Source organism: Phyllobates terribilis, unplaced genomic scaffold, assembly GCF_046119375.1.
Source record: "Phyllobates terribilis strain yellow unplaced genomic scaffold, ASM4611937v1 Scaffold_2__4_contigs__length_985480577, whole genome shotgun sequence".
Taxonomy (NCBI): domain Eukaryota; kingdom Metazoa; phylum Chordata; class Amphibia; order Anura; family Dendrobatidae; genus Phyllobates; species Phyllobates terribilis.
In genome coordinates, this window is record NW_027362762.1 from 293,717,663 (window position 1) to 293,744,702 (window position 27,040).

The following is a 27,040-nucleotide window of genomic DNA, read 5'->3' on the forward strand; positions in this document are numbered from 1 at the left end:
TACAATATATAGTATGTACCTGCAACAGCTGAATTTTTGTCTGCAGTCATGCATTTAGAGTGCAAGTACAAAGTATTCACACATTGGCTATCATTTAAAAATTGGAAGTCATTCATGTATATTTTATGAATTTATAGATCGGATAACAAACTTGATGAGGCATGTGGGTCTAATTCTAAGCACACATCAAGTATGTCTTGCTCTAATCCAGTTTCTGCAGAAGTGCAAATGCCAGCGCTGATGGCAGATGAAACCTCTGTAACTGAACTGATTAACGACCTAGATCAGGGCACAAGCCATGGATACCATCCTTGCACCTAATGGAACTACTTCTTAGACCTCAGAACCAGTGACAACCACTACCCAGATCACAGCTCTAGTGTCAACCACTGCTCAGGTCACAGCTCCGACCTCTGTAAGTGGCCCTAAGAGAGGTCAAAAAAGGAAAGGACACCACCTCTGCTGCATCCCTGATAGATCATCCCTTTATGAAGAACTTTAGCTGAGGATGGTTAAGACAATTTTGCTTGCAGTCTACTTCCCTCTCTTTGCTTTATTACTGAAAATTTATGAACCTGCATGCATTCATGTATTTTAACAGTAACACTTTCATGGCGCAGCCAATTTATTTGGCATAGATATGACATTTTGATCGTTTGTTACTGCATCTTTTGTGGTATTGCAGTGACAAAAAAAAACATCATTTTGGGCGTTCTTTAATTATTTTTAGTTCACAGTGTTTACCGATCAGTTTAGTAATGTTTATATTTTGATAGATCAGACTTTTCTGAATTTGGTGATACCACATATGTGTATTTTTTTAATTTTTTTATTATCTTTATATTTAATAGGGAAAAATGGGGGGAGTTGAACTTTGTTTTTTTAATTTTTTTCATATTTTTTAAAACTTTTTTTTTACTTTTCACTGTACTTGTTAGTCCCCTTAGGGAACTTTGAAGGAAGCTGCAATCGTCTGATCGCTTGTGCTATATACAGCAATACCACAGTATTGCTGCATATAGTAAACATCTCGGTCTCCTTTGATGCCCAGCCACAGGCAGTGTTTCAAGGGAACTCCGTAATGACAAGCACAAAGGTCTTTAACACATCCCATGCTGTCATAGCAACTTGCAATTGTGCCGCCGCGGCCACGGTACTTGTGCCGCCGCGGCCACGGTACTTGTGCATGGCAGTCCGAGTGCTGGCCAAGTCCGACCGTGGGCGCGCGACAGTCTTAATAAGTTAATTAAAAGGTTTGTGACGCCAGATGGGATGTTTGGCCTGGTATGGATGAAGGCCCCTGGGAGTTAAGTGGTGATGAACAGTGGCAGATGATTAACCCTTCCCAACCAGGGCTAGCTCCCAGGGGAGTTGGAACAGGAATGGTGCAGCAGAGAATAATCAGCGTTAGATAGGGTAATAATCAGTTTGTACCTTTTACTGAAGTTCTGCAAACAGTTCCAGAAGATTCCATACAACTCACACACAGGGTTTTTATCAAACCTGCACTGTGAGGGTTCGGTTTCTCTGCTGTGATGTAATGTAGCCTTCCTGCTGCTAATCATATCTCTGGTAAAAGATTCCTTGGACTCCAGGGATCCAGGATAGACAGGTACTGGATCCGTGATCTCTTCCAGCGAGCAGGCAGCTTGAATCCTATGGAAAACACTTACTTTCTCTTGCAGCAGTGTCCCTGATTCTATGCGCTGCTCAGCTACTGGGCAAAGCACTGCTCATTATATGACAATTGAACAGTCTCTCAATTTCACCGTGGACTCTGGAAGTCTCTGTGGCTCTAGGGACTGATACCCTGCCTCATGCAGCTTGTACTTGAAGAGAGCATGTTGCTACTTCTCACATATTCACTTCTCTTCTGAAGCACCTCCTCCCCCCTGAGGGATCATGCACACTTCCTGCTTCAGGCAAAAGTGCACAATCATCCAGTAAGGGATCGGGTACAATGTGTGGATGCAGTTTTCCCAGCAGAGAAACCAGCCCTCACCATAGCTGGCAATACATATAAAAGTATATCACACATACAGGCATTTTGTGGTGCTACAGGCACGGGTGCCACACGATCACATCATGGGCACGCTGATGGATACTTAGAATGACGTGCCACATGCCGGCGTTCTGTTAATTCCACTCTCATCACCCGGAATTCTTAGAGGCAGGTCCTGGCTGTAACACACAGACATTACCTACCAAGTATGGGATGAGCTCACCCTGTGAGCCCACTCAATACACCCGCTTTCGACTTGTACCGTACATGTACCTCGGATTTTGTCAAGAGGTTAATAGATTCCGGAGCACAACCCAATGATCCCACTGAATGTTTTTCAGCACTTGAGATATGGCGCATGACTAGACACACTACTGTTCAGACTGCACCCCTCCAGCTACCAATATGCCCTAGTATTCTCTCCAAGGCCCTTTAAGGCCTTTATATGACAATAGCCAATCCATGTTTACAAAGTACTGGGATAGGCCTACCAGAATTATGCATGCTAGTCTTATGCATGCTAGAATGGGTTTGCTGGAGTATGATGCGCCTAATTCATTAAGAGGCGCATGACACTTAATGAAATTGGCGTATTTCTTAACTAGCATGTACCGCTGCCAAATATGTACCATATTCAAGGACTGGAGTACATTTCTGGAGGAAGTTATGCCACTAAAGTGATGCACCTCTTCATGCTCAGCCCATATCAACGTAGCTAGGCATGACTAGCGTGAAAACACCAAAAGTCGCTAAAATATTGGCTTATTAAGGTTTCTTATGCCACAAGAGGAAACACTTCCATCTCCATTGAAGTAGGAGCCCCTGCAGTGACTATGTAATTACAGAAGGGAGATTTACTGGGAAGAGGACACCAAGGCTGAGATTCATTTATGCAGAGGTGGGGAAGTGCGCTTACAAAACCAAAGTGCTTCCTCTGATCAAAGGATCTTCGGAGCCACTTTGGATGTGGGCAAAAAAAAAGTTTCCCCATCTTCTACATGCAGTGTGTTCGTTATTCAAGTGCGGTCCGATGTTTTCCATGGACCCATAGACATGAATGGCCTTCCGATCAGAGGCAAATCGTGCATGCTGCGATCTTTACTTCGGACCGAATCGGTCCCAGGAAGAAATTGGATGCGTGCATTGCCACATTACATAACATGGGGACGAGTGCTATCCGTCAGAATGATGGCTAACACCCATTCAATTATAATGCTCGTGTGCACAAGCCCATATAAAAAAGGCATATGCAGTGGAATAATGGTCCTTAGGGTAGGTTCACACATTTTTGGTCCGAGTGATGTTCCTGACAAAACAGACAGCAAACGGACCAATGTGATTCAACTGGGCTGTTCAGGTGAGTGTTTTTTTCATTGACCAAATCTGCATGTGAAAGAAATTGCAGCATGTACTAGTTTCTTCACTATGTTGGATCAGACTTGGCCATTCAAGTCTATGCGAATGCAGAAAAAAAATATCCCATACAGAACATTCGTATAGCATCTGTTTTTTACGGATACATTGCAGTTCCGTAACATAGGAAACTGTAAATGGTCTTATAAATTATTAAAGGAGTTGTCCGGTGCTTTTTTTAAGTTGCCCAATTTATTCAGCATGTGGGCATCAGTATCTCTGTAAATACCTTGTGTTGCCAATAATGCCTGTGAGCTACGCTGTCACTGGCCGCTCACAGGCATCACGTGACCCCCCGGCTACAGCCGGCGCTGACATTTGCTGACGTCACGACAAGTCCAGGCTGCAGCCGAGGGTCCCTCTTCCGCGTTCCACCGGTGGCTGCTGGGTTGTGGGCGGGGTTATTCCCCTGCGTCACACCCGGCATCCACTGCGCGCTCTCCCTCTCCCCATTCGTTGGGGAAGCGTGCGGTGGATGCTGAATAACCCCGCTCACAACCCAGCAGCCACCGCGGGGACCCAAGCGCTGAGTCACACCTCACTTGTCGTGACGTCAGCGCGGGGTCACGTGATGCCTATGAGCGGCCACCAATAGCTCCGCACACAGGCATTATCAGCAACACAAGGTATTTATAAATATACTTATGTTCTCATGCTGAATACATTGGGCAATTTTTAAAAAAGTACCGGACAACTTCTTTAATAGCTGCTGCTGTAAAAAAAACAACAGATTGCATATGGACAGCACATAAATGATAAGTGAGAAAAAAATCATCCGAGTTTTCTGGGTCAAACTCTGTTGATTTTTTTTAGACGCTCATGTGAACCAGGCAGTTTAGGTAACGTGCATACGGCGTCTCTTTCAGGAAGTACAGTGTTCATTTTAGGACATGATCAGATATCAAAGTCAAACATCAGAATAATGCTAGTTTGAGGTTAAATACCTTGTCTGAGAACTGACTTTGATATGTGACTGACATCTGACTTTGATAAGTGATCTTGCCATCTGACTTTGATATCTGACTTTTGATAAGTGACTTGGACATGTAACTTTAATAAGTGACTTTGACAAGTGACTGACATCTGACTTTGATAAGTGACTTTGACATCTGACTTTGATAAGTGACTGACATCTGACTTTGAAAAGTGATATGTGACTTTTACAACTGATAATAAAAGAAGTCACTGTTTGCTGGTACTTGAACCCAAAACTCTATGTCTAGAAGCCAGTTCACTAACCATTGAGCTATACACGCAGTTGAAGAAACCTAGGCATTACATTTGGTTATGTCTTAGTGCACTGGCTTCTAGATATAGAGTTTTGGGTTCACATCCCAGCAGCGAACAGTGAATTTTTTTTATTATTATTATCAATTGTAAACTTTTCTTTCCATCCACCCAAAAACTGGATGAAAACTCCATACCACTAGGGGGTCTCAATAGTCATCTGCCTGCTAGGCATGGTCCTTCTCTATCAGCAAAAACAGGGTGGATGGAAAGAAAAATTTACAATAAAGAAATGTGATCATTAGACCTTTTCCTAAGAAATTGTGCAAACGTACAGTCAATTGGAAATTGATATATAGTAAATTAATGCCTCTCAATTTACTTTAGCTATGTGATTTACCATGCAAATAGACAGCGTGTCTGAAACTCTTTCTTCACACGGCTGAATGACAATCAGAATGTCAGATATTAAAAGCAAAACATCACTGTAGTTTGTGTGCTAATCAGCATAATTAAAAAAAATATTCTTCGGCACCTGGGATTTGAACCTGAAGCTCCATGCTTTGAATCTGAATCTTTACCATTCAGCCATAGGGTTAAGTGATAGTGTTGACCAGACTCAAATATCAAAGTCACACATCATTTCAATTTGGCTTGGAGGACTTATGTGTGAAAGTCCCTATGAGTTTCAGACAGGTTTGCACTGAAAATCACATAGCCAAATAGAATGCCTAGGTTTCTTCATCTGAGTGTATAGCTCAATGGTTAGTGCACTGGCTTTTGAGCATAGAGTTTTGAGTTCAAATCCCAGTAGCAAACAGTGACTTTTTTTTTTAATTATGCTGATATGCTGACCATTATGCAGAATGGTAAGTGCACTGATTTCTAGACAGAGTTTTTGGTTCAAGTCCCAGCAAACAATTACTTTTTTTTTATTATTATTATTATCAGTTGTAAAAGTCACATGCCAAAGTCAGATACCAAAGTCAGATGTCAAAGTCACTTATCAAAGTCACATATCAAAGTCAGTTCTCAGACAGGGTATTTAGCATCAAATTGGCATTGTTCTGATGTTTGACTTTGATATCTGATCATGTCCTAAAATGGACACTGTAAGGCGGAATCCACCTAAAGTGGTTGAAAAATGCTGAAAAGAATGAATATGTGCACTGCAGTGCTAAACATCTTGCTGTGCATATGTTCATTATTTTTTAAGCTTATTTTAATTGGTTCAAGCTTAGACATGTTTGTGTAAGTGATACAATATACAATAAATCTTAGAAATATCTGTATGACTGGTAAGTTTACTCACCCACTCTGCCTGCACATTGTTTTGATCTGCATCTGTAACAATGTATGTATATCGGTGTCCAGCAAAAAAGGCATCAAGTGAAACATTTCGTGATATATTGTTGTTATAGGTAAAATCAATGGTGCTGTTAATCTGAAGGTCCTCATATCCACTTGCCTAAAAAATAATAAAAAGTTATAAAAATGTTATTTTTCTCTTTAAATTATACTACACACCTAATGTTATTATAGTCTGTAACTTTATGTCTAAAATGATGTGTTGCATTTATACTTAGAAATCATACACTATATTCAGTAAGGCAATGACTCAATGACTATTTTGAGACTTTACTGAAGATTTCTACATAGTAACAGCTAGTAAGAAACACTTTGGGTAGGTTCAGATGTATCAGAATTGCAGTGTTCATGTGTAACAAGAGGTCATTGGAAGAGGTCAATGGTAACGAGATAAGGGGAGGAACAAAGAAGAACTGACAATGGAGTGCTGGAGCAGGTGACTACATTGCCATTTTTTTTATTTTAAGCTCCAAGAATCGTTTTTTTTTTTAATTTTATATTCAGCTAGACTTTGTGGGTACGTCACAATAAAATTTACAAGATTTTTTCTTCCCCTAATTTTTCAAAATGGTGCACGCAGTTCATGAATTTTGTGCAGTCAAAAATCGTCTTTATTTTTGTCTTTAACCTTTTTTGTGACTTTTTAACACTGAAAGTCGCACATTTTGCAAAATGTTGCAAAAAATTGCCCAAAAAGTTCTGGTATAAATTAAATTACTCAAGGTGGGGGCTGGAATACATTTGCACAAAAAAATGGCAAATGATGAATCAAGCAAAAACATCTGGAAAGCATGAACTAAATCCAAATGGTCACCAAAAAAATAACTCAGGCGAACCCATAAAAAAGTGACTTTAAGGGCTCATACTCGTCTGTGTATAAATCGACCAGTGCATTCTGTAGCATTGAACACTGTAAATGATCCTGTAAATGATTGTAGGATAATAGTTGCAGTGAAAAAACGCGTTGCATATGCATGTCATATGGATGTTGTATGGATGCTAGGTGAGAAAAAAAATCACACACTCGCATAACATATGGAATACCAAACGGATTTCACTCATTAACTTTTTTGAATGAAAATCGGAGCGATTTTTTTAAACGCAGATGAGTGCGAGCCCTAAAAAATATGTAAATTAAAAGAAGAATTAGGCGCAAATGAAAAACAGGTATAATCCGCCTGAAAAAACGCCCCACAAAAGCGTCCAATAAAATGAACATAATGCACAGCAATGTAAAAACATCATTGCTATGCAGATGCTCTGTCTTATGTCACTTCTATTAACAGCTTCAGAGTTCAGAAGCCTTGGCGCAATTAAAAGAAGTGACACGCTCATCATTTAGGTGGCTTTTGCTATGAATCCTACCGTATACTATACTGAGAGTATGGGGCGAAAGCCGCCAGTGGCAGAGCTGCCGCAAGAAGGACGGCAAAGCTGCTTCAGGAAAATGATCACCAGTGTTTTCCTGAAGAGGCTCCCCCTGGGAAAATTCAACAGGTGCACCAGCGTATAATAGATGCTGTGTGCATATCGCCTAAAACACCAAAAACGAGCCCACAAAAAGCACAAATGCAATAATGAATCGGGCCAGTTTTATGCAGCGCATTTTAGGGTGTGAAGACACAGAGTTTATATGAGGCAGACAAAAATGACTAGTTTTCTCCTTAACGTATGTGCACACATTGTCTTTTTCAAGCATTCACAGAAAAGTTAGAAGAGCAGCTTTGTGAAGCAAAATTCTGGCTTTTCCACCGTTTGTTTAAAGACATCGTGTGCGCATACCTTTTGGGGCATTTGAACAAGTTTTTGGTTTCCTGAAGAGGTTTTGAGAAGTTTTCGATTGGACAGTGACTACTTTTGAGCGGTTTCTTGAGGAACTACTTCAATATGCACTTTCTTTTCTACCAGAAGGTGTTTTTCAAAACCTGAACATGTGAATAGCAAAGTGGTTTTCCAATATGAATGTATAGAAAATCTTTCAAGCATTTTTTAAGTGATTTTTCATGCAATTTTTTGCAATTGAACCTCTAAAAAAAAACTCTGCGTGCACATACACATTTTCAGACTACAGACTCAGCATTTTTAACTCCAAAATAGACCCTTAGGATGGCAATGAAAACACCTAAAAAACACAAGGTATTTTTTTGAAGCAGCCTTAAAAATAGATCCAGCTTTAAAAAAAAAGGTCGAAGTTCATCACTGCTCCCTTACATGTCTTAGTCACAATATTCAGATCACTATCAACTATGCCATTAGTAATTAGTTCCTCAGCAACATAATGTGGACACTTCACAGCTGAGCTTCATCATTTTTATCTTTTAAGATAAGGAGCAAAGTACAAGAGATTTATATTTGCACTAACATTTCTATAATTATTAATATTTCATATTGTCACAATTTTTAAAAAAAGGAATTAATATTTCACCCTTCAATATCTACTACAGGAAATTTTGTACCGTATTTTTCGGACTATAAGACGCACCGGACCATAAGACGCACCTAGGTTTTAAAGGAGGAAAATAGGAAAAAAAATTTAAGCAAAAAATGTGGTCATGATGCCCTGTTATGGGGGAGGGGGTCTGCTGCTGACACTGGTATTGGGCTAATGTCCCTCAATTCTGTTAATATCCTCCATCCTGGTATGTATGGCCCCTTCTTCCTGGTATAAGTGGCCCCCATCCCATCCTGGTATACCTGGCCCTCATCCCCATCCTGTTATGCATGGCACCCCTTTATCCCCCATCCTGGTATGCATGGCACTCCTTTATACCCCATCTTGGTATTCATGACACCCCTTGATTCCCCATCCTGGTATGCATGGCACACCTTTATCCCCCATCCTGGTATGCATGGCACCCCTTGAGCCCCCATCCTGGTAAGCATGGCACCCCTTGAGCCCACATCCTGGTATGCATGGTACCCTCTGAGCCCCATCCTGGTATGCATGGCACCTCTTGAGCCCCCATCCTGGTATGCATGGCACCCCTTGAGCCCCCATCCTGGTATGCATGGCACCCCTTGAGCCCCCATCCTGGTATGCATGGCACCCCTTGATACCCCATCCTGGTATGCATGGCACCCCTTGATACCCCATCCTGGTATGCATGGCACCCCTTGATACCCCATCCTGGTATGTATGGCACCCCTTGAGCCCCCATCCTGGTATGCATGGCAATTTTGCTGGTAAATCCTTTCAGGTTAACATAAAATGTTTCTGATTTTTTGGAGGACCCAATAATAGCAAGGTGCCTTTTGCACTGGTGAACCAACCATAGAAAAGTGCCAAGTATGCAAAAGTTGTTATTGCACCCTGATATTGGTACTTGGTTTCACTGCCTCATAAAAAGACAACGATATTACAAAAAAGCACCTGGTATGTAGGGATGGATTCGGTCAGTATTTTATCTCAGGAGTGGGAGCCAAAGCCAGGAGTGGGTGATAAATGCAGAATTGGTACACTTGTTTCTATTATATCTTTTCTCTGATTGTTCCTCACCTGGTTTTGGCTCCCACTCCTGAGAAAAAATACTGAGCAAATAGTGACCAAATACTGATAGTGGGGTCGTTGCCTAACACAGTTTCTCTAAGTATCTTTGGTTCCTTCTCTAATGAACCAAGGGCCTCCTCTTATAAAATTAGAGACAAGCAAAATTCATGGTAGATTAGTTCCCCAGTGCGGATATTTCAATTGTTTAAGTACAGTTAAACAATATGACTTATACTAGCCAAAGTATACCAAAAGACCATTGGCGTAAAGCCAATCATGGCAGATGATGCAAACACTATGGGCCAAGGGCATGTGAGTATGGGGGCCTGGTGCAAAATGGCACAAGTCTCCTCCCCCCTGATGTAGATAAGGTTAAAGACAATGATAGAGAAGGGAGCCGTGTTCCCTTTTGCTCCTTTCAACCTGTGTGACTGAGACTCAGTGCAGCAGGCATGGTAACATCACTAGAGTCTCAGTCCGCTCACTGTATATAAGGGAGCAGTACATTGGAGGAACATTGCTAGGTGAGTAGTTTTTTTTTATCAGTCAGTACTTGTGGGGTCCCGCTTGTGCAGATTGAGAGCATCGCTTGCCGATAGATGCTACTTCGCATGTGCCGCCACCGGTGCCATTTTGATGGAGTCACATTTTTTTTTTTAAGACCACAATATTAAATGCACAGGTGCAGGATTTAAAATAGGAGGCAGGTCACTGAAGGTTCAGTGACCTGTCATTTAAGCCCAGAGTGTTGAAGAGGAGGCCAGAGCACTAAAAAAATACCCGCCCACAGGCATCATTTTAATCAGTGTAACAGCGCCAACCTGACAATGCCTGTAGTTTACTTAGCAAAATCCTAATGACAGGTTTCCTTTAAGGAACATTGATCAAGATGATTTTTGCTTATAAACCAAGGAGGGAGACTCATTTTATATTGAGCTGTCTCAAACCAGTGAATCACTAAAAAATCCAAATGAGTAGAAATCTTGTATTACCTGGAAAGAAGGCACTGAAACGGGACCAGGTGAACGCACATTTCCTGCAAAAGAAACAGTGACGTTGTCTGTACCTAGGTTTATGACTTTAACTTGAAACTGATTGCCAGTTGGGAATTTTGGCAGAGTTTTCTGCAGGACAAATAAAAAATAAGAAATACAGTTAAATAAATTATTATTCAAAACATTAATTCATGTAAATAATAATAGATTGACACAAATTATCAACTAAAGTTCTGTTCACACTAGTGTCATATGACTTCCATTTTTCCATACCACATATGTGACTTTGAAGCTCAGTTCACACGAATGTATAAAAAAAAATTCCAATTTTGATCAGAAAAGAATGTTTCATTTTTCATCTATATGCAATCTATATGGCACACATTTCACATATCAGCAGTGGAAATAATTTACAAGACCAGAAACAGTTACCAATGTTACTGATGATAATATAGCCATAAAACTCAGATGCTATCTGCTATGTGGGATCCATTTTTTTTTAGCACCAATGGACTAGGAAAACCAAAAATACGTTCATGTGAACGTAGCCTTGTATCAAGCTCAGGCTCGGTCTGGCCTGGCGGGGCGCCGGGAAATTTCCCGGTGGGCCCCGGGCCCCATGCAGAGGGAACTGAAGAATTTAAAAAAAAAAAAGTGGTCGTGGGCCCTTTAAGGGCGCGCGCACGCACTTTCACCGACGCGATGCCCAGGACAGTAGCGGGAGGGGCCTGGGAGCAGGAGAGCAGGGGCTGCACTGCAGCGTCACACTCAGCAGACAGGGAAGCACGTCTGCTAAAAGTGACGTCACAGCGCGCCCTGCACTGCAGCCTCCCACATTAGGAGCCTGTCTGTACACTGTATGGGCTGGAGACAAGCCAAGGTACTGTAATATTTGTGTGTTTGTATGGATTTTTATGTATATGCTGCCTGCATGTGTGTGTGTACAGTGTGTGTGTATATGCCTGTGTGTGTATGTACAGTGTGTGTGTATATGCGTGTGTGTGTGTACAGTGTGTGTGTGTGTATATGCCTGTGTGTGTACAGTGTGTGTGTATATGCCTGTGTGTGTACAGTGTGTATATGCCTGTGTGTGTGTATATGCCTGTGTGTGTGTGTACAGTGTGTGTATATGCCTGTGTGTGTGTGTGTACAGTGTGTATATACCTGTGTGTGTGTACAGTGTGTGTATATGCCTGTGTGTGTGTGTATATGCCTGTGTGTGTGTACAGTGTGTGTATATGCCTGTGTGTGTGTGTACAGTGTGTATGTGTGTGTGTGTGTACAGTGTGTGTATATGCCTGTGTGTACAGTGTGTGTGTATATGCCTGTGTGTACAGTGTGTGTGTATATGCCTGTGTGTGTACAGTGTGTGTATATGCCTGTGTGTGTACAGTGTGTGTATATGCCTGTGTGTGTACAGTGTGTGTATATGCCTGTGTGTGTACTGTGTGTGTATATGCCTGTGTGTGTGTATGTCTCTGTGTGTGTGTGTGTGTGTATATACCTGTGTGTGTGTGTACAGTGTGTGTGTGTGTACAGTGTGTTTATATGCCTGTGTGTGTGTTTATATTCCTGTGTGTGTATATGCCTGTGTGTGTGTGTGTGTGTGTGTGTGTGTATATATGCCTGTATGTGTGTGTGTATATGCCTGTGTGTGTATATGCCGGTGTGTGTGTATATGCCTGTGTGTGTCCATTGTGTATGCCTGTGTGTTTATGTGTCTTCACACATACGTGTGTGTGTGCTTCCCTGCGTGTCTGCATTTTTGTGTGTGATTGTCTGAGTGTGTCTGTGCATTTCTGTGTGTGCTTGCCTGTGTGTGTACTTGTCCCCATTTCTGTGAGTATGTGTATCTGCGTGTGTATATTAGGGCTCTTTCACATGTCCTGATATTTACGGGACTGGAAATATCCGTGTCCACCTGTGTGTCATCCAAGTGACACATACTGGCGCTTGGGAATCAGTATACAGTTAGCGCTGTTCCCAAGAGCCGGGTGCTGAGCACTGCCCTCATCATAGATCCCTGCAGGCGATGTGATCAGCAGCAGCGGGGTCAATGATGAGAGTAGTAGTCTACTCCCACCGTGTCCGTGTTCAACTGTAAAAATAAGAATAAAATAAAAAAATCCTTATACTCACCTCTCCTAAGTGTCACCTGCTGTAATCCGTGCGAGCGCTCACGCAGAGGAGAATGACTCCTGCAGCGAGCGGGCCCCGGAGCTGCGCTTATTGAATCACAGGGCACCGCTTGTTGAGCGCAGCTCCGGAGCCCACTCGCTGCAGGAGACATTCTCCTCGGCGTGAGAGCTTGCACGGATTACAGCGGGTGACACTTAGTAGAGGTTAGTATAAGGTTTTTTTTTATTTTATTCTTTTTACAGTTGGACACAGCTTGTATAGACTATTACTCTCATCATTGACCCTGCTGGTACTGATCGCAGCGCCTGCAGGGATCTATGATGAGGGCAGCGCTCAGCGCTCTTCCCAAGCACCGGGTGCTAACTGTCATCAGTGTGCGGGACTTTTTGCGGTCTGGACAGCAGGTAAAAAACAGACATGTCAGCGTGTTTTGCCCACGGACACCACATGGTCTGTGGAAAGTGGAAACACACTGACATGTGCACATACGCATTCATGTGAATGGGTCTACGTGTGTCAGTGTCTCTGGTACGTGTGGAAACGGTCACCGCATGTACTGACGTGTGAAAGAGCCCTTAGTATGTGTCTGTGTGCGCTTTTGTGTGTGTAAGCGTGCTTCTGCATGTCTGTGTGCTCTTCCGAAGATTTATTATATTTGGAGAGAGATGGGAGAGAAATTTTAGGAGACAGAATGGGGAGATGTGTGAAGAAACAGTATGGTGAACTAGGGGAGGGGTGGGAATGGGTGCGAGAACAGAATGGGGATGTATGAGGAAACAGTATGGAGAGTAGGGGAATAGTGTGAGGAGACAGTATGGCGGGAGAAAAGTGTGAGGTGACACAGCACAGAGACTAGGTAGTGTGGGGGAAGGTATAGAGATGCGGCAGTATGGGGGGAACAGTGTGAGGGCACAGCAAGGAGGGAACAGTATGCTGAGGAGGGGGAGTGTGATGAAGGGGCACAGTATAGAGACTGGGCAGTATAGGGGGGGGGCACAGTGTGAGAGGACAGTGTGAAGAGGGGGCCCAGTATGGTAAAGAGAGGACAGTGTGGAGAGCAGGTACCATAAGAGGGATACAGTGTATGTCATTTTTTTGTGCAGGGAGCATTGTAAGAGTTAGGTTTATTCAGGGGCTCAGTGTAGATATTTTTATTCAGGAGCATTATAATGACTCTGCTATCTTTAAGGGCATCGTGTGGGGATGATCTGCAGAAGACCGGAGAAGATGGAAGTCTGCAGAGACGAGCTGTGGATGAGAAAAGTCATCATGGAGACTGGACAAGAGGGAGAACAGAAAGAGAACAACTCTAATCAGAGAAGCCTTCTCAGGTAAGATACCTGGATGTAAATGTTCATTTGTGATCCTGCCTGTGTCTCATCAGTACTGTGGTTCCTGTATGGTCCGCAGTCTGATGATGACTGATAACAACTCCCAGTATCTCTACTGTTAGTTACATACTGGGAGTTGTAGGTTTATGTGATACAAAGATATATGGGGCTGACCTGACATTACAAATGATGGTGGTTCAGATGATGTATTCATGTACTGATGAGTTTGTGCGCGTCTGCGTGTTTGTGCGCGTCTGCGTATCTGGAATAATATGTATTTTGTAAGATGCGTGTATGTAAGAGTCCATTGTGGTGTGTAATAACATTCATATGCTTGAGGCACCTTTACTAAATCTATTAGGACCCACTCACATGTGTTAGGGAATTCCATTTGTCTTTCCACATTTAGCAACAGACAAGTGAAATTTGCTAACCTTGTCATAACCATAGGGTTGTACTTGTATGGAGCGGGTTCAGGAGCTGAGCCTGCTCCATACCAGGCAGATGTCGGCTGTGTTACATAGCCGGCGTCTGCCTGTAACAGCAGTGATCAGAGCTCGCCTTGATTGCTGCTGTTTTGAGTATTTAAGTGCCCTTGTCAATCACTGACAGCAGCATTTAGCTAGCCGGTGCATGCAGTCACCTGCTCCCTTCTGCCCCCTGTGACGCAGTTGCAGGTTGCTGATGGGTTGCCAGTAGTGCTGAGTGAGCGTGGTCGGACAAGGTGTTATCTCAGCATGCTCGGGTGTTATCCAGGTATCTTGTAGTGCTCTGCTAATATGCGGTAACATGTTTTGCGGCGGTAGACAGAAGCAACATATGCAGGGATTACCTAACAAACAGGCAATTCCTGCATGTGTTGCGTCTGTCTACCGCCGCAAAACATGCTACCCTGGGGACTCGAGCATATTAGCAGAGCACTACAAGATACCTGGATAACACCTGAGCATGCTGGGATCACACCTTATCTGACCATTCTCGCTCAGCACTAGTTACCAGGTGCTGCTGCCATGTTAGTCGTTCAATGAAGCTCAGCCTGGGGTTGGGCTCCATGGAAGTGTCACAATCCAGGTGCCGGACGTTATTGCAGCACCCTCACTTTGTAGTTCGCAGTGACTGTAATGTCTCCCTCCTTGCACCGATCCTATGACAGGAAGCGAGTGGCGGCAGGGAGAATAAAACGTAATTTTCTCCGTGTAGCCAACGCTTTTCCATTAAGCCGTCTAACCAGGCTTTAAACCCTATTTACCTGCAGATAAATAGCGTTTTTCAAGGTGACAAGTTACCATTAAAGGGACTCTGGCAGTACGGAATGACTGTTCGAACAAAGTCCTGCCGCTCAGTGCTCCACAGCGCAGCCAAACATGTAACTATAGTGCATTATAGACAAGCATAACAAGTAATAAAACCGTTTATGGTGGGCTGTAGTGTGGGCCCCTAGAGTCAGTTCCCCTGGTGGGCCCTAGGCACCCCAGTCCGACCCTGATCAAGCTTGTATCAATAGCTCAAGATAATTTCCTGGTATTGCTGGAGAATGTTTCTTAATCATTAACCACAGAGCGAGAATATACAATTAGCTGTATAAAATGTCAAAGAAGCAATGCCTAAACTAATAAAAATGAATTACTGAGTAGTAGCTATATATTACTTTATATTTTAAGGGTTGTTTGAACAACACATCGTAGAAGGACCTGCTCCATAAACCAGGACACAGAACCACTGACAATAAGCATCTCTTCCTATGGCAGATCCTTCCAGTTTGTAAGGATGGTGGACTGTGCTGCAGTTTTCCTACCCCAAAAGACACCAATTACGTAATGTGTATTATGTTATGCATCTTTGCATACATCGTGTCAAGTGAATTGTGTTGTAGTGTTTAATGTAAAATAAGTAATGTACATTATAGGATAGGTAGCATAGGGATAGATAGTAGACTGTAGCATAGGTAATGACATTAGGGTAAGATAGAGTTAACGTTTTGGACTAGCCCATAGTGGGAGGGAATTAGTGTTATGAAAAGTGACAGAGTTCCTTTTAGTTAATTAGATAGGGTTTGGAGAGTAAAGAGAGCAGAGCAGCATAGAAGGGTGACTGTAAGCGAGTGGAGACTAAGGATGAGGGATAGTACGATCCTGAATTCAAGTGACTTATGAGACAGAGTAGCCTTTCGTGGAGGTGTCCTTGGATAGGACTCCGAGTCACGAATCCCAAAGCTTGTAGTGCAGAAGGTAAGAAGCTAGCAGACCTAGGCAGGACTGAGTGCAACAGACTAGTGGGGACCCCTAGTGCAAGGGTTCCAGGGCACCAGTAGTGGAAGAAATAGGACGTGGAACTGGAGAGCAAGTAGAGAGACTGTAGCTTTAAAGTTGGGTTGTGGTGAAGTTGGACGAAACAGTGTGCCTCACTAGACCTGGAGTAGAACTGCAGAGGAAGGACATTTAAAGTGAAAAATGCTTTATACTGCAAAGGAAATGTCCATGGGACTTTGTACCCACTATCCCTTCTATATAACCTTTACCAAGTTGCCACCCAGTAAAGAGTTTGTGTTGAAACAGAAGTCTCCCTCATTGAACTGTAAAACACACGGTCCTGGCCAGCCCACACCACGGCTACATGCAGCCTGCTTGGGTGTGAAGCCCTCAGTACCGGTCAACACCCAGCCAGGACCCACACTTTCATGTAGCACGCCAGGGCATAAAAGGAGATGCGTGCATCATGCTACATGTTCATATACTCATTTGATAGTACTACATTTTAACTGAAGCAACCATATTTATTCAGCATGAGGTAATCAAAAAGCCAATGGTATAGTAAAAAAAAATTTAAACAGTAAAAAAAGATACAGTTTAGACATCTTTTTTTTAAATAAACAAGCTGAAATAGATTACTGTATAAAAGGTGCTGCACAAGACAACTGATAGCAGAGACTGTAATAAGAAAAAAATCTAATATTTTTTCCCTTTTAAGTGATTGCAAATGATTGTGCCTGTGAGGAGCAGCCCACTTACTAAAGACTTTGAGACTTTTCCATCACGGAGCTCCATTTCCGTCGATATTATTATTGTGTTTTATTAGAGATTTTGCTGTGTTTTATTGTTCTGCTTGCTCGTCAGTTTATGTACATTCATTTTACTTGTTAAGTGTCCAGCATTCCAGTAATCTCAGCAGTATCTCAGGAGCCTTAAGCCATTGTTTAAAAAGCGTCTAGGACCATTGTGTGAGTGTTGAAAGAAGATGCCATGGAGCCGTCACCACAGGGAGTCTCACATGCAGACCCAGTTGATGAGTTCAACCTGAGAAAATACCTCCACTAATGTACACTTAGCTCTGGGGGGGAAGGGTGAGAGCAGTCCTGCCCATTCAGGGGGCTGATCCCAGTGAAGGAGAAAATAAGCCACATATTTAGTGGGGAGTTGGTGGAATGTCATCGAAGGAATAGCATCGAGACTGAGGACCTGGAAGGATGGATGGATGCATGGCCTATGGAGTGCGGGAGATCAGTTATCGACTGGACTAGATAAACAAGCTACAGTTGTGGGATCTGTCGTTTGGATTTAAACTTTCTTAAAGGATTGTTGCTACTGGATACTTGTGCTTCCATCGTTTTACCTGTCGTCTGGAGGATCTGGGACTGTGACTACAGACTATACTGGCACAAAGGCAATGGAACTACCGTCCCAAGAAGGGGATCTTGTGGACTGAGACAATTGTATTTTGGATATTTACCTGGAATTGCTGTATTACCATGGATGTGAGGAATAAAATATTGTTGCATCGATTAACCTGCCTAGGTGATTATTAAAACCTACAATCTCAGATCCTTGCAGTGCCAATTTACGACATACCATCGCCACTGGCATGTGAGCAAAGACTGGCGGTGGACCAGCAAAGCATTAGCGCTGAAGTGGAGGAGGTATAACAAGTGAGCAAGGTGTACTTTGTAGGTTATTACATTTTCCCTGGATTTTGCACACTTGGACATCCCAAGACATGGAACTGGACATCTATCCTGTTATCATTTGTATGATGGTAGAGATTTCATGATAATAAGGACTGTTACTTACATCAATTTCTGTCTGTACAATAGCAGCAACAACAAATGCCATGGCAGCCAGGAACATGCCTACGGTTATCCTCTTCAGAGGTCTGCAGATGCAATATGAACATTTTATGGAGCAGTATACAGAACATTGAAAGATGAATTTTTGATACATTATGCTTCTACCTAGGTGGTAGCACTGCCATAATAGGAATAGTCACTTCAGCCACTGTTTCCCAGAAAACCCGCACGGATGATGAGTTTATTAACCCTTTTATCACCTTGGGTTTTTGTTTTTTGCTCCCCTTCTTCCCAGAGCCATAACTTTTTATTTTTCCGTCAATATGGCCGTGTGAGGATTGACATGTGCCGGAAAAGATGCGGGCTCATCGCCGGAGCCAGCATCAAACGGGGAGGTGACCCATGACGTACCTATACGTCATACAGTACAGACCAAAAGTTTGGACACACCTTCTCATTTAAAGATTTTTCTGTATTTTCATGACTTTGAAAATTGTATATTCACACTGAAGGGGTTAAAGACATTGTAAGATGACTTGATTTTTAAAGAATATGTTGTTTTTTGAGCAACAGAGTAAAATAAAGTTATGAATTACATTTATTCATTCATTTTTTAGAGCCATGATGACCCATGAACTCCATAAAAAATGCCCCTTTATCTGGTAACCTCTTTAGATACAGATTTTGGCAATGAACTCAGCATCTAGTAGGTTAAACATCCAGAATCAGAAATTTCTCATATCCTGGAATTTATAGCTGGAGCCAGCTGTCAATCTTAGCTGGGATTGCGCCGCTAATAGTGTTAGCACAGTGTCCGCATGACCATCCTGACCTACCTTTAGACTATGGAGCTTTTACGTAAGACACATTTATGACATTGAACAGTAAGGGTTTAAAATATCTTAATATGTTGTATATGCAGGTCATATGAACACCTATGTATCTCTATGGCTGCAAACAAACCCTGTGTTTAGTATGAACTAATGGTTATCAGGGAGATTAGTAACACATGAGTGTATTAACAGCTACGCACAAATTCTATAGCCTGTAGTCACAGAAGTGTATAGGCCTCCATAAAGGCTGTATACATAAAAGAGTAGATTTTTTTCTAAGCATAAAGTTCCTTAGTTTTCTAAGATTCTTTGAAGCAATAAAATAACAATGGTAGTATTCATGTTATTAAGGGGAATCTTCCGGCAAGTTTTTGCTATGTAATCTGAGATGTAGCATGATGTGGGGACTGAGAGCCTGATTCCAGCAATGTGTCACTTATTGGGCTGTGTTTTTCTGTTTCAATACAATCAGTGTTTTATCAGCAGGAGATTATCACTAGAAGACTAGGTGCCTCATGCCTCCTGGTCCAACCACACCCCCTGCACTGATTAGCAGCTCTCTGTCACTATACAATGTACACAGAAAGCTGTGGTATGGGCGGTTTATACACAGCTCAACAACTGAGCTCTGCTAGAACTACAGCAGTGAAATCCTGTGATTTTATCATAAATGCTCCAAGCCGTAAACTAAGTGACACATAGCTGGAATCAGGCTCTATGTCCCTACATCATGTGCTGTCAGATTGCATAGCAAAAACTTGCTGACAGGTTCCCTTTAATGCAGACTTGTAGTTTACAGTTGTCGTACTTACGAGAAATCTAGCTTGCATTTCTTAATCAGGGGATATACTACGATGTCCATCAATGGCACAAGAACAATAATTAATATTGGATTCACGGTCTACAATAAAAAACATAATTATTAGGAATTATTAGGAATTTTCGACAGAAAAAAAAAAGCATTAACGATTTATTGTGATGTAAAAATATTGTTCTCTTACCTGCATTTGATCTGGCTGAATCTGAATTGCTCCCTGAAAAAGAAATGTTATATATATTATAGTACTGTTAGTAATTGCAATTCACGTATTTGTCGCTCCCAAAGCAGTATAATTTTATTAATGCCAAACTGGAAATTCATTTGATTTTCTGCCTCATCCATGCTCTAAGGGATCAGAGAGTCCTTTTAAAGAAGATAGAAAATGGACAAAGAAAAAAAGAATATTCTAGCATTTTCTCCTTTCACTCCTTTGATCTTTTGTTATATGTATCAGTTAAAACTGCGAAATGTATAAAGGAATCTCCACTTCACTCTCTTATGTCTGGCTGTGAGATAACTGGCTGGAGCAGTTGCCTCCCACCTCTGTCTTCTCTGCTGTAGGACATAGTGGGTAATTCTAATCCTTTACTAAGACAAACCCCAGTCATTCTTCTGCCAAAAATGGAACTGATCAGAAAATTAACCTTTGTGTTCACTACGGTATTATTTAAAAATTTGAATTTACAGAACATGCAGAAAATCCAGCGGAATAATAGACTAACAAATTATTATAATTAATTTCTAGATTCAGTGTCAATTTAAAAGTTATACCAGATAGGGTTTAATCAAAGTGAGTCAAGGAGTGGCATTAATGTGGTGTCATAGAATTTGTGAAGATCTTTATTTAATTGATATTTCTATCTAGTGTGATCATATATGCAGTCTGGATTTGTTTCAGTCCAATTTACACCTTCAACAGCAGTCATAGTTGCTACATTTAGTAGACATGGGAATCTTTTATTATTACTCTCATTGTTAAGGTCATAAATGCAGACTTAAATTATAGGCATTTCTAAATTACTTACAAAATTTCCATCCATAGTGGTGGCTTGCAGAGTCCATCTTGAACCCTTTAATAAAATTGATGATAAATGCAATAAGTATTTGTTTACTGCACCTTCTAACACACTGACACTGCTTACAGGGGTTGTATAAGATTAGATATAGGGTCTTTTATTTTCCAGACACAGTATCACATGGGTACATCTGCTGGATCATGTACTATAGCTGATCCCCTTTCACGAAAAAGGGCCTAGCTGATTCCAGATATAACCTCTGTGCAATTGTCACTGTGCCTGACTTTTCTGTCTTACAAAGAACACATAAACCGTTACACAAGAACTACTTTAGCAATTAAATATGACGTTTTAACTGATTATATTCAGTTCTACAATTTACCTGTTGGTCAAAAAGAGCCCAGAACATTGGCAGAGGAATATAAAGAAATAGGACCTTAAGAACCATCTTAACTTGGGCAATAAGAAGATCCTAATAAAGAAAAGAAATAAGTTACATAATATAATTATAATATAAAAATCTTAAAAATGTAAAGGATGATATCTTTTAATGTCTGTTACAGTGATAGAGTGGCACTAACAACTGACATTGCCAATGTAGGCACCGCTTTACGTCAGAACTAACCCAGAAGGTGAGCCTTTATGTCAACTCTTTCAACTTCAGTGGTAGCTGTATAATTTTAGACGTGGTGAGCTCCCATTAGTGGTGTCACAGGAACTAAACGATAGGCTGATTAGTTCTGGTTACCCATTAGAAGTTATAAAACAAGCTTATGATGAAGCTAAAAATTGGTATAGAAACTTCTCATTGAGAAAAAGAGAAGGTAAACAAAGAGATATGTTTCATATTGTTTTTCAGACATGATCCTATGGACTCAACCATAAGATTGGCGAGGATATGCTGGAGAGTGATTCAACTCTATCAGAGTTGGCTTGTAGGGAACCAATCATTTCCACCAAGAGATGCAAAAACATAAAAAACATAGTGGAAAAAGGGCAGTTTGCAGAAAAAAACATATAGTGCGAACTGGTTAGAAAAATGCCAGAAGGCATTTTTTATTGTGTATGCACTGTAATTATTGTAAAAACTTGTAACAATGTCAACCAGATTTCTTTGGGAAGCTTTATGCTTTGGATAAATCAATTCTTAACAGGTTGAACACAGTTTGTGGCATATGCAGTGGTATATAACATCTATATAATGAAAAGCATACGACCAATGTTTAAATGGGTTGGTCACTACTTTTATATTGACTTCCTATCCTTAAGATAGGTCATCATTATTAGATTGGTGGTGTGCAACACCTGATACCCTCACCGATCAGCTATTCCTGGTGCCGGAAGCTGGATATCATCAGTTGCAGAACTACACAGTTGTATGGTGGATGCGGCCGGCTACTGCACATCCGCCCCCAATTAGAACGAATACCTATTTTACCTATTCTTCAAAATATCAATCATTTTTCAATTGGACGTTTGTGGGTCACATCAATCAATGAATATTTAGGTCTGGGAATGGATCAAGGGTAGGGTCCTACATAGGGGGGCACTATATGTGCCCATCATAATATTCAATTCATATTAATGGCTATGTAGTTTGTGTTAACATTTTCAATCATTTTCCAATAGTACATTTGAAAGTTGCTGTGACTTTCATGACAGAGCTTCCTCCATGCCGTGTCTCAAGCACTAAATTGGTGCAGGGTGTATGCTACTTGGGACCCTAGCCTTAAAGTGTAACCGTCATTTTAACTTTTATTTCATAAATCAATAGTACATATGAAAATAAGTAACTGTGTAATACTGTATATCTTATTAGAAAAATCTACTTCTTTCTCTGCCTGAAACGTGTCAGTTTTTTATCTTTATATGTCAGGTATTATGGCATAAAGAAATAAAATAGTGCTTTTATTTTACCTGTGGAAATGCCGTTCTTTTTACTTTTCCAGACTTTCCCATCACTGAGATTGGAGATGGCAGCTGCTACTGATACGATTCTATGTAGATGGAAGGGAGAGGAGGGAAGAGCTCTGTTTCTAGCTCCTCCCCCTCCTATCTACATAGAATCTCATCAGCAGCAGCTGCCATCTCCAATCTCAGTGATGGGAAAGTCTGTCTTCACTGAATACAGATTTTACCTTACAATTGAAAATTTTGATAATGACTCATCAATTCTGGCAGAGAAAGAAGCCGATTTCTTTGATAAAATATATTACAAAGTTTCTTATTTTCATGTGTACTTTTGATTTATGATATAAAAATTAAAAAGATGGCTACACTTTAAACTTACCGGGGACGTATTAGTACGCATATCTGCGTACCGCCGGTTCAGTGAGGGCTCCGGCGCTGAGCCCTCACTGAACCGAGCACATGTCAGCTGATTCTTATAGCTGACATGTGCCCGCAACAGCCGCGGGTGGAATCGCGATCCACCCGCGGCTGTTAACCAGTTAAATGCTGCTGTCAATCTCCGACAGCAGCATTTAACGCGCGCTTCCGGGTAGCGTGTCATAAGCCCCGCCCACCGGCGACCCCGTCACGTGATCGCGGGTCGCCGATGGGCGTGCATGACAACCCAGGGTCTGCAGCAGACGCCTGTGGTTGTCATGATCTTGTCGCTATGAGCGCCACCTAGTGGTCGGCGCTCATAGCACAGGACCATTTCTGCTGCATGCAGGGGATCTGCTGGTCCCCTGTATGTAGCAGAGGCGATCGGACAGTTGCTGCTTCTAGTCTCCTATGGAGACTATAGAAGCATGCAAAAAGTAAAAAAAAAAGTTTTTAAAAATATAAAAAAAAATAAAAAAATATAAAAGTTTAAATCACCCCCCTTTCGCCCCATTCAAAATAAAATATATAAAAAAAAACCCCACATACACATATTTGGTATCGCCGCGTTCAGAATCGCCCGATCTATCAAAATAAAAAAAGAATTATTCCGATCGGTAAACGGCGTAGCGAGAAAAAAATTCTAAACGCCAGAATTACGTTTTTTGGTCGCCGCAAAATTGCAATAAAATGCAATAACGGGCGATCAAAACATCGGATCTACCCCAAATGTTATCAATAAAAACGTCAGCCTGGCACGCAAAAAATAAGCCATCAACCAGCCCCAGATCACGAAAAATGGAGACGCTACGGGTCTTAGAAAATGGCGCTATTTTTTTATTTATTTTTTTTACCAAATTTTGGAATTTTTTTTCACCACTTAAATATAAAAGAACCTATACATGTTTGGTGTCTATGAACTCGTAATGACCTGTAGAATAAGAAGGGCAGGTCAGTTTTAGCATTCAGTGAACATGGTAAAAAAAATAAATAAAAAACAACTGGGGTATTGCACTTTTTTTGCAATTTTACCGCACTTGGAATTTTTTTCCTGTTTTCCCGTACAGGATATGATAAAACTAGTAATGGCGTTGAAAAGTACAACTCGTCCCGCAAAAAATAAGCCCTCACATGGCCATATTGACCAAAAAATAAAAACGCTATGGCTCTGGGAACAAGGGGAGCAAAAACGAAAATGCAAAAACGAAAAATGCTCCGGGGCTTAAGGGGTTAACATTCACAGTCATACATTGATACAATTAATATCATATATGTTCTATTGCAATAATAGCCAATTTGTTTCTTACATCATACTTTTCTTTCGCCCAGTCCATCCAATGGTCTCTCTTAGGAATTGATTTACTGCGATTTTTGTATCTGTTACTGAGAGCAAACTGTAAACAGAATATATAAAATAAGTGATTTATTTTTTCTTGTAAAAGTAGTAAAACATAAAAAAAAAACTTAAAGGAAAATATTTAAAGATAAAAAGTGTTTAGATAAATAGTGGGAAGTTTTGCTGGGAGGAGAAGACAATGTTAGTGATGCACATTGCATCACTAGCAAGACATTGGGGCAGTTTAATATTAAAAAATGACGTGAAAGGTTTCATATAAACCCTCAGAATACAGTTAACATGTCAGTTATACTAAATGTTTTTTTTAAATTCAGAATAGATGTTTTTTTTTGTTAATTTTACCTTCTAAAAAGTGTAATAAAAAGTGATCATTCTATGTTTGTTTAGCTATTTCCTAAACAGCTTTTTTTTTAAAGGGTTGTCTCACAAATAAAGTCCATTTTAATCAATAGAATAATAATACAGTAAGTTCCATAATTGGATGTGTTGAAAGTTGAAAAAATGTTTCTGTGCTGTGATAATCTTATAAATCTGCCCCTGCTATGTACTGTGTAATGGCTGTGTCCAGTACATGGTCTGCATATGCCACAGCTCCTTGTCAGATGGACAAGCATAAGTCAAATATGATAAGTGAGTATACAGAGGAAAAAACGGGCTCTCAGCTGCTACTCTCTGAAGTAACACATTTTCCTGCCTGAGGTAACACAGGAGTGAATGTTTCTGCAGCTTCTCCAACCCCCTGAGGTCATCATAAATCAAGTCAGTGAAGTAGGAGCTGTAGCAGCCGCTGAGCTTATATGTCACTGACTTGATTTATGATGAGCTCACAGGACTTCTGACATGGTAGGAATAGTCTCATAATTAGTGTTGAGCGATACCTTCCGATATCGGGAAATATCGGATCGGATTGGATCGGACCGATACCCAAAAAATATCGGATGTCGCCGATTCCGATAAGGGAAACCAATGCAAGTCAATGGGACACCAATATCGGAATGAAAATAAACCCTTTCTTTCCTTGTAGGTTAATTCTACATGAAGGAAAACAACTAAGAATAATCTAGAATGTATTACATGAAAAGTCGGCAATTCAGCAGCGGCATACACCGGTACCCGACAATTTAGAACAGAAAGAACAGAGCATCACACATAGATTAGATAGATAGAAACATGTCAGTCACATATATAAGAAGTACAGTGACAGTGTTGCTTACTGTACTTGTCATTTAGTGTTAAAGGATTTATTTAAAAAAATAACAGTGTTTTCATGCACAGTCTCTTTAAAAAAGCCGGCCGGCAATTCAGCAGCAGCATACACCGGTACCCGACAATTTAGAATAGAAAGAATAGAGAATCACACATAGATTTGATAGATAGAAACATGTCAGACACATATATAAGAAGTACAGTGATAGTGTTGATTACTGTACTTGTCATTTAGTGTTAAAATAAAGGATTTATTTAAAAAAAAATTGGCGTGATGTTCCCCATAATTTTAGTCTCTAGCGGAGGTTAAGCAGACAGCTGGGGCAGATGTTTGAAGCCTGGGAAGGGGGTAATACCCACGGGGCTTCCCAGGCTACTAATATCAGCCCCCAGCTGAATGCCTAGCCTTTACTAGCTATTAAAATGGGGGACCCCAAAAAAATGACGTGGGGTCCCTCCTATTTTAATAGCTAGCAAAGGCTAGGCAGACAGCTGGGGGCTGATGTTAATAGCCCAGGAAGGGTGCCATGAATATTGGCCCCCTCCCAGGCTAGAAACACTAGCCGTCAGCCGCCCCAGAAATGGCGCATCCATAGGATGCGCCAATTCTGGCACTGAGCCTCACTTTTCCCACTGCCCTGTAGCGGTGGCAGTGGGGTAATAGGGCTGGGGTTGATGTCAGCTTATAATGCCAGCTGACATCAAGCCCAGGTTAGTAATGGAGAGGCGTCTATAAGACACCCCCATTACTAACCCCATAGTTAAGGTTAAAAAAACCCACAAACACCCAGAATAAAGTCTGCGCTCTGCAGTGTCTCTGAAGGATGACAAGCTGTATGGCAGCGTTCAGCTGCGATCCAGCCTGTCATCTCAATGCCATCCCAGCGTGGGAGAATTCTCCTGCTCAAGCGCTGAGCGCAGGAGAATTCTCCCACGCTGTCAGTGATGTGCATGAGGTGAGCTGAGTTCATTGGACACGAGCTCACCTCATGCACGTCACTGACAGCGTGGGAAAATTCTCCTGCGCTCAGCGCTTGAGCAGGAAGATTCTCTCACGCTTACTGCAAGCGCAGGAGAATTTTCCCACGCTGTCAGTGACGTGCATGAGGTGAGCTGAGTTCATTGGACATGACCCCGGCTCATCTTTATGCCGTCACAGCGAGACACTTGAGGAGCGCAAGCATGCCTGCGCTTCTCAGTGTCTGCGGCATGGCAAGCTGGATGGCAGCTTTCGGCTGCGATCCAGCCTGTCATGTGAATGTAGCAGAGCTGGAGCCGTCGTGGGAACCATGGAAAGGTAAGGATGATGTTGGTTTATTATTTTACTTTTATTGCAGGAGATCGTTGGCTTCAGCTGGAATGGGTGTGACGGTAAGTATGGTTTAATTTAGAACATTAAAGAAATGTGTGTTTATTTCAATTAAAGGACTTCATTCTGGGTGTTTGTCGGTTTTTTTT

General features: G+C 41.5%; 1 protein-coding gene across 1 annotated transcript in view; it reads right to left on the minus strand.

The window, feature by feature from the left end:
• The window catches only part of SLC15A1 (solute carrier family 15 member 1), a 90,257-nt gene that overhangs the window by 22,153 nt on the left and 41,064 nt on the right, over positions 1 to 27,040 (minus strand). Inside the window, exons 10-17 of the mRNA XM_073664195.1 lie at positions 24,327 to 24,413; positions 21,074 to 21,163; positions 20,701 to 20,745; positions 19,857 to 19,889; positions 19,668 to 19,756; positions 18,027 to 18,108; positions 10,490 to 10,621; positions 5,955 to 6,110 (exon numbers count right to left, since the gene is read on the minus strand). Coding sequence (XP_073520296.1) covers positions 5,955 to 6,110; positions 10,490 to 10,621; positions 18,027 to 18,108; positions 19,668 to 19,756; positions 19,857 to 19,889; positions 20,701 to 20,745; positions 21,074 to 21,163; positions 24,327 to 24,413 — 714 coding nt within the window. The remainder of the gene's footprint in view (positions 1 to 5,954; positions 6,111 to 10,489; positions 10,622 to 18,026; positions 18,109 to 19,667; positions 19,757 to 19,856; positions 19,890 to 20,700; positions 20,746 to 21,073; positions 21,164 to 24,326; positions 24,414 to 27,040) is intronic.